Below are 12,142 nucleotides of genomic sequence, written 5' to 3' on the forward strand. Positions count from 1 at the left end.
TTTATGAAATTCCTAGGAAAATGGATGCATCTAGAGAATATCATCCTGAGTGATGTGACCCAGTCACAAAAGAACAGACATAATATGCAGTCACTGACAATTTGATACTAACCCCAAAAAGCTGTGAATATCCCAGAAACAACTCACATACTATATGAAGTTCAAGAAAAAACAAAGGCCAAAAAAAAAAAAAGAAAAAAAAAAAAAAAAAAAGAAAATGAAAAACCATTATGCTTAATCTTTACACACCAAAAAAAACTTTGACTATTTCCAGGTTACATCTTGTTTTACATGTACTTTATGCTCATTGTAACTAGTTAGATTTGAATATACACTATCAAACCTTTAAAAAAAAAATTAAGTACTATCGACCGGGCCGGCAGCAGATGAGTGCGGGAAGATGGTGGCCTTCTCCGAAATGGGTGTTATGCCCGAGATTGCACAAGCTGTGGAGGAGATGGATTGGCTTCTACCAACTGATATCCAGGCAGAATCAATTCCATTGATCCTAGGAGGAGGTGATGTACTTATGGCTGCAGAAACAGGAAGTGGAAAAACTGGTGCGTTTAGTATTCCAGTTATCCAGATAGTGTATGAGACTCTGAAAGACCAACAGGAAGGAAAGAAAGGGAAAACAACTATTAAAACTGGTGTGTCAGTGCTCAACAAGTGGCAGATGAACCCATATGATAGAGGGTCTGCTTTTGCAATTGGGTCAGATGGCCTGTGTTGTCAGAGCAGGGAAGTGAAGGAGTGGCATGGGTGCAGATCAACGAGAGGACTGCTGAAAGGGAAGCACTACTATGAAGTATCCTGTCATGACCAAGGGCTATGCAGAGTTGGGTGGTCCACCATGCAGGCTTCCTTAGACCTAGGTACTGACAAGTTTGGATTTGGCTTCGGTGGAACAGGAAAGAAGTCTCATAATAAACAGTTTGATAATTATGGAGAGGAATTCACTATGCATGATACCATTGGATGTTACTTAGATATCGATAAAGGGCATGTGAAGTTCTCTAAGAATGGAAAAGATCTTGGTCTGGCATTTGAAATACCAGCACATAGAAAAAACCAAGCCCTCTTCCCTGCCTGTGTTTTGAAGAATGCTGAATTGAAATTTAACTTTGGTGAAGAAGAATTTAAGTTTCCACCAAAAGATGGTTTTGTTGCTCTTTCCAAGGCCCCAGATAGTTACATCGTCAAATCGCAGCACACAGGTAATGCACAGGTGTCACAAACAAAGTTTCTCCCTAATGCTCCAAAGGCTCTTATTGTGGAACCCTCCAGAGAGTTAGCTGAGCAAACCTTGAACAATGTCAAACAGTTTAAGAAGTATATCGATAATCCTAAATTGCGGGAGCTTCTCATAATTGGTGGTGTTGCAGCTCGGGATCAGATCTCTGTTCTGGATAATGGGGTTGATATTGTCGTGGGAACTCCAGGAAGATTAGATGATTTGGTGTCAACCGGAAAGCTCAACTTGTCTCAAGTTAGATTCCTGGTTCTGGATGAAGCAGATGGGCTTCTCTCTCAAGGTTATTCTGACTTTATTAACAGGATGCACAGCCAGATTCCTCAGATTACTTCTGATGGGAAAAGACTTCAGGTGATTGTTTGCTCTGCTACTCTGCATTCTTTTGATGTAAAGAAACTATCTGAGAAGATAATGCATTTTCCCACATGGGTAGATTTGCAAGGAGATTCTGTTCCTGATACTGTGCATCATGTCGTCGTCCCTGTGAACCCAAAAACTGACAAGCTCTGGGAAAGGCTGGGGAAGAACCACGATGTACATGCAAAGGATAACATGAGACCTGGTGCCAACAGTCCCGAGATGTGGTCCGAAGCTATTAAAATACTGAAGGGAGAGTATGCTGTCCGAGCAATCAAGGAACACAAGATGGATCAAGCAATTATCCTCTGGAGAACCAAGACTGACTGTGATAACTTGGAGCAGTATTTTATGCAGCAAGGAGGAGGACCTGATAAAAAAGGACACCAATTCTCATGTGTTTGTCTTCATGGTGACAGAAAGCCTCATGAGAGAAAGCAAAACTTGGAACGATTTAAGAAAGGAGACGTAAGATTCTTGATTTGCACAGATGTAGCTGCTAGAGGAATTGATATCCATGGTGTTCCTTATGTTATAAATGTCACCCTGCCTGATGAGAAGCAGAACTATGTGCACGGGATTGGCAGAGTGGGATGAGCTAAAAGGATGGGCCTGGCTATTTCCCTGGTGGCAACAGAGAAAGAAAAGTTTTGGTATCATGTATGCAGCAACCGTGGGAAGGAATGCTATAACACTAGACTCAAGGAAGATGGCGGCTGTACCATCTGGTACAATGAAATGCAGCCACTTTCTGAGATAGAAGAACACTTGAACTGTACCATTTCCCAGGTGGAGCCAGATATAAAGGTTCCGGTGGATGAATTTGATGGGAAAGTTACATATGGTCAGAAAAGGGCGGCTGGCGGTGGAAACTATAAAGGCCATGTGGATATCCTGGCACCTACCGTTCAAGAGTTGGCTGCCCTTGAAAAGGAAGCACAGACGTCTTTCCTACACCTGGGCTACCTTCCCAACCAGCTGTTCAGAACCTTCTGATTCCATGTAGGGCGGGGACACTGAAGTCTGTAGTCGTCACATGTTAGCATGCTGCTCCTGCAGCAGAGTTTATAGCGACCGATCCAGCACTGCTAACTCTCGCATGTCAGGAAACACGGATATGAGCAGTGCTGCATAAAATGACAGCCTGATGAAAATAAATTTGACAACTATTAAAAAAAATTAAGTACTGACAAAAATGTATTTGCATACTTTTATGCAAAAATGCTTAAAATCTGTACCTTTATCTTTCTTTTAAAAAATAAATTCGTTCAATTTAAAAAAAGATAAAAATACATAATTGAATTAATGTTCAACATAATTTTGAATAAAATATTATTTGGTGACATACATTTATGTGTATTTAAGAAAACTGAATTTTGTTCTATTTAATTAGAAGTTCTTAATACTTTTAGAATTCATTTTTTGTTTTTTATTTGTTTTGGTTTGCTTTTCAAGACAGGGTTTCCCCATACAGCCATAGCTGTGCTGAATCTTGCTTTGTAGACCAGACTGGCCTTGAACTCACAGAGATCTCCTTGCTTCTGCCTCCTTAGTGCTGGAATTAAATGTGTGTGCCAGCACCCCCAGCTTAATTCTTTAAGAACTTAATACATTGTGTTTTGATCAAATTCATCCCCCACTTCACCCCTAATCTGGCACCCAATCAATTGATTCCAATTTTTACTGTCCATATACTCTCTGGCATGGGGCTATCCACTGGAGCACAGTTGACCTTCCTCTTTAATGAAAACTTACCTTCCTCCTATTCAATCCATTCACTGCTAATAGCTATTTAACTAGGGGTGGGGACTCATAAGCCATGAGTCCACCTCATGTTGGAATGTTGACTTGCTTCATCTGTGAGCTCTTGAGTACAGTGGTCCTTTCCTGTCCAGAAGACAGTGATTCAGTCTGGTCCTTCTGAACCTCTGACTTTTAGTCTTTCCATTTGCTCTTTCATCATGGGCTTTGAGCTTGAGGGAGGGAGTGATAGTGATATATCCCACTCTCTGAAATCACTTTATTCTAATCTAGAACGGCTTTCATAATCCAAGAAATTTAAAACAACATCTACTGTAAACATCAAATTTGGGGAAAGCATAAAGCCAAAAATTAATGAGGTGAAAAACAGAATTTTTAAAAGGTCATTCTCATTTCTTATTTATACTGATGTAATAATTTTAAAAATAATTCTATTATCCAGTCATCTGTTAATGATTATACAGATGGATTTCATTTCCTTGCTATTTTAAACAGAGAAACAGTACACTTAAATGTGGTAAAGCATCTCTGTGGTAGGGGTTATTCCTTTGGGAGTATGTCCAGGAATAGTATAGCTGGTTCATAAATACTGTCTTTAGGTTTTGAAAAAAACTTGTCTCTGACTTCTATAGTAGTCCCACAAGCACACAAAATCACCAAAACTGCATAAAAAAATTCCGCACAAACCCTTTTGTGCCTTTACAACACCCATTTATTAAAGAAGGACCATGAGATTATAGAGAATGTTATCAGAAACTCGAAGATTATAAGATACCATTGTATCTTCATACCTCAAGTTTTGTATACTCAAAAGTATAGAAACTCAGGTCTCTTGCATGTTGGGAGCACAGTAATCACTTCTACACATATTTGTTCTGAATTTATTATGGAATTACACACACAATCATTATGAAAATTCTTGTGGTATACACAAGTCTGAAAAAGCCATATGGAAGCACTTAATCTAAAGTCAGCCTCTCCCAGGGGAGCTACTATTGGCAGCTTAATGGGTACATATGTTCAAATGCTGTAAACAAGATGTACAGCTACTCATGAGAACTGACATTGTTTGAATTTCACCACCTGAAAGTCAATAAACTCTGTTTGTTCACAAGGTGCCTGAAGCACCTTTACTCATACATGAACACATCATTATTTATTTTCTTCAGTTACATCCCAGTTCAAATGTTAGTGTTCTCTGTGTTTGTTTATTTCTCTAGTCTTGGAAAAAGGGATATACTCTAACAGCACAAATACTCATCACCTTGTTTTTTATTTTACAACATTTTTTTAAAAATTCAAGTTCTCTCTTTGAAACCCAGGCTGTCCTTGAACTCAAGATCCTGTTGCTCAGGTTCTCTAGTCCCAAGATTACATGTGTACCACCATGCCCAGTTGTTGGCTTATTCCTTTAAATGCATTTGTTGACCAATTCCTAAAGCAAATATCCACATATAAAAGTCAAATGTCACTTCCAGTTTCTGCCTGTGTCCGGAGCTGACCCTGGACCACAGCTCTCTATACCCAGACCCCATTAGGAGAGAGCTGGTCTCCCAGAAGTGCTGAAACACCTGAGAGCAAAGGTAAGACCACCGCTTCTGCTCTGTGGGTCCTTCCAGGAGCCCTAAGAGCATAGGAATGGAGGAACATCTGAGACAAGATCCTTCAGGTTAATTCCTACACCTGGAGCTGACCTGGTGCCAGAGCACTCTGTACCCAGAACCTATTTGGAAAGAGCTGGGTGCCCAGGAGTGCTGACACATCTGAGAGCACAGGGGAGACCACTACTGTTGCTCTGAGGGACCTGTCTGGAACCTGCAAGACACAGAAATTGAGAAACAGTTTTGGACAGGATACTTCTGGTTTCTGTCTGTGACCTGTGCTGAACCTGTACCACAGCTATCTCTACCCAGAACCTGCTGGGAGAGAACTGGTTCCCCAGTAGTACTGACACAGGATTACAGGATGGTCAAGCTACTGTCAGAATCTGCAAGACCAGCTAACACCAGACATAAGCAGATGGAGAGTGGCAAGTCCAAGAACCTAAGCAACAAAAACCAAGTCCACTTGGCATCATCAGAACCCAGTACCCCTGCCACAGCAAGTCCTGGATGCACCAACACACTGACAAGGCAAGATTCTGATTTAAAATCTTGATAATTTTGGAGAACTTTAAGAGGGTTATAAATAACTCCCTTAAAGAAATACAAGACAACACTAGTAAACAGGTATGAGCCTTTAAAAAGGAAACACAAAAATCAACAAAACAGGTGTAGAAATTGAACAAACCATCCAGGGTCTAAAAATGGGAATAGAAACATTAAAGAATTCACAAAGGGAGACAACCCTGGAGATAGAAAACCTAGAAAAGATGTCAAGAGTCATAGACACAAGCATCACCAATAGAATACAAGAGATGGAAGAAAGAATCTCAGGGGCAGAAGATACCATAGAAAATGGAAATACAACAGTCAAAGAAATTGTAAAAAGAAAAGAGCTTCTAACCCAAAGCATACAGGAAATCCAGAACATAACATGATAAATCTGAGGATGATAGAAGATTACCAACATAAAGAGCCAGTAAATATCTTCAACAAAATTATAGAAGAAAACTTCCCTAACATAATAAAAGAGATGCCCAGAAACCTAAAAGAAGCCTACCGAACTTGAAATACGTTGGATCAGAAAAGAAATTTCTCCCATCATATAATAGTAAAATCACCAAATGTGCAAAACAAAGAAAAAATATTAAAAGCAGTAAAGAAAAAAAGTCAAGTAACATATAAAGGCAGACCTACCAGAATCACAACAGACTTCTCAACAGAGACTATGAAAGCCATAAGATCCTGGGCAAATGTCATTCAGATCCTTAGAGAAGACAAATGTCAGCCCAGGATACCATATCCAGCAAAACTCTCAATTACTATAAATGAAGAAACCAAGATATCCCATGACAAAACCAAATTTACACAATATTTTTCCACAAATCCAATCCTACAAAAAATAATAAATGGGAAACTCCAACATAAGGAGGGAAACTACACCCTAGGGGAAAAAAGTAATCTTTCAACTAACCCAAAAGAAGACAGCCACACAAACATAATTCCAACTATAACAACAAAGTAACAGAAAACAAAAATCACTGGTCCCTAATATCTCTCAAAATAGACTCGATACCCCATTAAAGAGGTATAGACTAGCATAATAGATATGTAAAGAGAGCCCAACATTTTGGTGCATACAGGAAACACACCTTAGTGTCAAAGACAGACACTATTGCAGAACAAAAGGTTGGAAAACAATTTTCCAAGCAAATGGTCCAAAGAAACAAGCTGGAATGACCAGTTTCAACGAAAAGTTATCAAAAAATAAATAAATAAAAAAGAACACTTCATACATCTCAAAGAAAAAAAAATCCACCAAGATGGAATCTCAATTCTGAATATCTATGCTCCAAATGCAAGGTCACCCACATTCATAAAAGAAACTCTAATAAAGCTAAAGGCATATATTACACAACACACAATAATAGTGGGAAATTCCAACACCACACAATCATAAATAGACAGATCGTGGAAGCAAGAACTGAACAGAGACACAGTGAAACTAACAGAAGTTAAAAACCAAATAGATTGAACATACATCAATAGAATATTTCACCCAAAAACAAAAGAATATACGTTCTTCTCAGCAAATCAAGTTACCTTCTCCAAAACTGACCATATAGTCACTCACTAAACAGGCTTCAACAGATGCAAGAATATTAAAATAATCCCATGCATCCTATCAGATCACCATGGAGTAAGGCTGGTCTTCAACAACCACACAAACAACAAAAAAACCAAATACACATAAAAGCTGAACACTGTTCTACTCAACAATAGCTTGGTCAAGGAAGTTAAAAAGAAAGATATCAAAGACTTTTTAAATTTAATGAAAATGAAGGCACACCATACCCAGACTTATGCGATACAATGAAAGCAGTGATATGCGGAAAAGTCATAGCTCTGAGCACCTCAAAATGGGGAAAAAAACTGGAGAAAGCCTACACCAGCAGCTTGATAGCACACCTAACATCTTTAGAACAAAAAGAAGCAGATACACCGAAGAGGAGCAGGTGGCAGAAAATAATCAAATCCGGAGCTGAAATCAATGAAATTGAAACTATACAAAGAATAAACAAACCAGGAGCTGGATCTTTGAAAAATCAACAAGATTGATAAAACCTTAGCCAGACTGACTAGAGAATGCAGAGAGAGTATCCAAATTACCAAAATCAGAAATGAAAGGGGAGACATAACAACAAAATTGAGTATATTTAAGAAATCATCAGATCCCTCTACAAAAGCCTATATTCAACAAAAGTAAATCTAGAGGAAATGGACAATTTTTTAGACAGACCAGGTACCAAAGTTAAATCAGGATCAGATAAACCATCTAAACAACCCCATAACCCCTTAAGAAATAAAAGCAGTCATTGAAAGCTACCCAACAAACAAACAAACAAAGAAAAATGCAGAGGACCAGATACATTTAGTGCAGAATTTCATTAGATCTTCATAGAAGACCTAATACTATTACACTCCAAACTATTCCGCAAAATATAAACAGGGTAATATTACCCAACTCATTCTTTGAAGCTAAAATTACACTTATTCCTAAACCACACAAAGACCCAACAAAGAAAGATAACTTTTGACCAATTTTCCTCATGAACATTGATGCAAAAATACTGAACAAAATTCTTGCAAATCAAATCCAAGAACACAACAAAATGATCATTCACCATGATCAAGTAGACTTCATTCCAGGAAAGGGAGGATGGTTCAATATACAGAAATTCATCAATATCATCCACTATATAAACAAACTCAAAGGGAAAAAAAACCATAATCAACTCTCTAGATGTTGAGAAAGCATTTGACAAAATTCAACACCCCTTCATGTTAAAAGTCTTGAAAAGGACAGGAATTCAAGGGTCATGCTTAAACATAGTAAAGGTAATATATGGGAAACCAGTAACCAACATCAAACTAAATGGTGAAAAATTTGAAGCAATCCACTAAAATCAGGGACTAGACAAGACCGTCCACTCTCTTCTTACCTATTCAATATAGTACTAGAAGTACTAGCCAGAATCATCAGAAAGCCAAAAGATGTCAAAGGGATACAAATTGGAAAGGAAGAAGTCAAAATATCACTAAGTGCAGATGATATGATAGTATACTGAAGTGATCCCAAAAATTTTACCAGAGAATGTTTACAACTGATAAACAACTTCAGCAAACTGGCTGGATATAAAATTAACTCAAACACATCAATAGCCTTTCTCTACTAGAAAGACAAACATGCTGAGATAGAAATTCGAGAATTGGCACCCTTCACAATAGTCACAAAGAATATAAAATACCTTGGTGTGACCTAACCAAGCAAGTGAAGAATCTGTATGACAAGAACTTCAAGTCTCTGAAGAAAACAACTGAAGAAGACCTCAGAATATGGAAAGATTTTACAGCTGAGGATGCTTGCAGGTAACCATCAGACTGAACTCTGACCCCAATGAGGGTGCTAAAGAAAGGACCTAAGGAGCTAAAAGGGGTTGCAACCTCATGGGAAGAACAACATTATCAACAAACCAAACCCTCCAAAACTCCCATGGACTAGAACACCAACCTTTGTGCATACATTGAGAGACCTGTTGATCCAGTTGCGTATGTAGGTGAAAATAGCAGTGTCTGACATCAATGTGAAAAGAGGCTTTTGGTCCAGGGAGGGCATGTTTTCCCAGTGTAGGGGAATTCCAAGGCAAATGGGCGAAGAGGGTGATTATGAGGGAGTGCACCTTTGTGAAGGCAAATGGAGGGAGAGGAGGGATGGGAGCAGGGTGTGGGACAGGGATAACATCTCAAATATAAATACAGAGTATCTAATAAAAAAATGGAAAGATCTCCCATGTTCATGGATTAGAAGAATCAACACAGTAAAAATGGCCATCTTGCCTAAGGCAATGAACAGATTCAATGCAATCCCCATCAAAATTTCAATTCTTCATATAGATCGAAAGAGCAACTTGTAAATTCATTGAAAATAGTAAAAGACACAGGATAGCAAAAAACATTCTCAACATAAAAAAAAAAAAAAAAAAAAAAAAAAAAAAAAAAAAAAACCTTCCATAGGAATCACCATCCTGACCTCAAGCTGTATTACAGATCAATGGTGATAAAACTGCATGGTATGGGTACAGAGACAGGAAGGTATATCAATGGTATAGAATTGAAGATCCTGAAATGAACTCTCACAGCTATGGTCACTTGATCTTTGACAAAGGAGCTGAAAACCTTCAATGGAAAAAGAACAGCCTATTCAACAAATGGTATTGTTTCAACTGGCAGTTAGCATGCAGAAGAATGCAAAGTGATCCTTACTTATCTCCTTGTACAAAGCTCAAGTCCAAGTGGATCAAAGACCTACACATAAAACCAGATACACTGAAATTAATAGAACAGAAATTGGGGAAGAGCTTAGAACACAAAGGCACAGGGGAAAATTTCATGAACAGAACAACAGTGGCTTATGCTCTAAGATCAAGAATTGACAAATGGGACCTCATGAAATTTCAAAGCTTCTGTACCACAAAGGACACTGTAAAAAGGACAAAATGACACCAAACAGATTGGGAAAAGAGTGCAAGAAGTTAGACTCTAGAGAACCAAATAATCCTATTAAAAATGGGGTACAGATCGAAACAATGAATTCTCAACTGAGGAATATCAAATAGCTGATAAGTACCTAAAGATATGTTCAACATCCCCAGTTATTAGGGAAATGCAAATCAAAACAACCCTGAGATTCCACCTCACACCAGTCAGAATGGCCAAGATCAAAGACTCAGATGACAGCATATGCTGGCAAGGATGTGAAGAAAGAGGAACACTCCTCCATTGCTGGTGGGACTGTAAACTGCTACAACCACTCTAGAAATCAGTCTAGTGGTTTCTCAGAAAATTGTACATGATACTACCTGTGGACCCAGCTGTACCATTCTTGCGCATATACCTAAAAGAATCTCCGACATCTAACAAGGACACAAGCACAACCATGCTCATAGCAGCCTTATTTATAATAGCTTGAAGTTCAAAAGAACCCAGATGCCCTTCAACAGAGGAATGGATACAAAAATTGTGGTACATATACACAATGGAGTACTACTCAGCTATCAAAAGCAGTGACTTCCTAAAATTCCCGGGCAAATGGACGAAACTTGAAGCTATTAAAATACCCCCAAATTGAGGAACCCCTCACCCAAGAACCGGGAAAACGTGAACCCAAGAACTTAACAGAGAGCCTATCTTGATGCAATCAGGGAAGAGGTTTATTGAGGAGACCAGAGCTCTGGGGACAACAAGAATCTCACGCAGGAGATGGAGGAGTCAACCCCAAACTCAAATGGGGAGAAGTATTTATAGGGAAAATCACATAAGCAGTTAGTAACAAGACTGTAGCCATTTTATTGGTTTATTTAAATTGGCACACTCTGTCTATTTTGGACACAGTCCAACTCTAGGCCACCCTATTTTGGGGCACGCTGACCTTGTTTTTCTCAGAACTACGGAGCCAGACCTTATCGAGACCAGATGGTATGTGATTGGGACAGTTCTTGGAACATGTTATTTTGTTCTTAGCCTTGAGACATACTTGTCCTCAAGGCAGGATTAGTGGGGCCAACTTAAAATTTTAACTCTTTCACTATCATCCTGAGTGAGGTTACCCAGTCAGTTTCAAAAGAACACTCATAGTATGTACTCACTTATACGTGGATACTAGCCCAAAAAGCTTGAAATATCCAAGAGACCATCCACAGAATTTATGAAGCTCAAAGAGAAGGAAGACCAAAAAGTGGATTCCTCAGTATTTCTTAGAAGGAAGAACAAAACTTTCATGGGAGGAAATAAAGGGACAAATAGAGTTGCAGGGATTGGAGAAAAGATCATCCAGAGACTGCCTCACCTGGGGATAAACCCCATATGTGCCCAATAAACCCAAGTACTATTGCTGATGCCAAGTAGTGCTTCCTGGCAAGAACCTGATATGGATGACTCCCCAGAGGTTCTGCCAGAGCCATAGTGATACAGAGGAGGATGCTTGCAACTAAACATCAGACTGAACACGAGGACCACAATGAAGGAGCTAGAGAAAGGACAGAAGTAGCCAAAGGGTCTACAACCCCATGGGAAGAACAAAATTATCAACTATTCAAACCCACCACAGCTCCCAGGGACTGAAACACCAACCAATGAGTGTTCATAGAAAGACCTATGGCCTGATACATATGCAGCAGAGGATAGCATTTTCTGACATCAATGGGAAGAGAGGCCTCTGGTCTACCAAAGGCTCATTTTCCCAGTGTGGGGGAACACTAAGGTGCTGAAGTGGGAGGTGGTGGTTGGGAGAGGGAGCACCTTCATGGAGAAACTGGGAGGGGGTGGAGGAGGGTAGATGGGATTGTGAGAAAGGGACATCTGAAATGTAAATGCAGCTAATTTCCAAAAAAATATTATGAGACCAACCATTGCAAGATATTTTTGCAAAACAAACAAACAAAATAATAGCGGGAGACTTCAACACCTCACTCTCATCAATGGACAGATCATGAAACAGAAACTAAACAGAGACACAGTGAAACTAACAGAAGTTAGGAACCAAATTAATTTAACAGACATATATAGAAGATTTCACCCTAAAACAAAGAACATACCTTCTTCACAGCAC

General features: G+C 39.0%; 1 protein-coding gene across 1 annotated transcript; it reads left to right on the forward strand.

The window, feature by feature from the left end:
* Nucleotides 1-372: 372 nt before the first annotated feature.
* On the forward strand, nt 373-2,764 carry LOC308415594 (ATP-dependent RNA helicase DDX1-like). The gene has a single exon (XM_080910640.1). The coding sequence runs from the start codon at nt 401-403 to the stop codon at nt 2,207-2,209; it is 1,809 nt and encodes a 602-aa protein (XP_080766766.1). The 5' UTR covers nt 373-400; the 3' UTR covers nt 2,210-2,764.
* Nucleotides 2,765-12,142: the final 9,378 nt, after the last annotated feature.

The sequence above is a fragment of the Micromys minutus genome (assembly GCF_963924665.1).
Source record: "Micromys minutus genome assembly, chromosome: X".
NCBI lineage: Eukaryota > Metazoa > Chordata > Mammalia > Rodentia > Muridae > Micromys > Micromys minutus.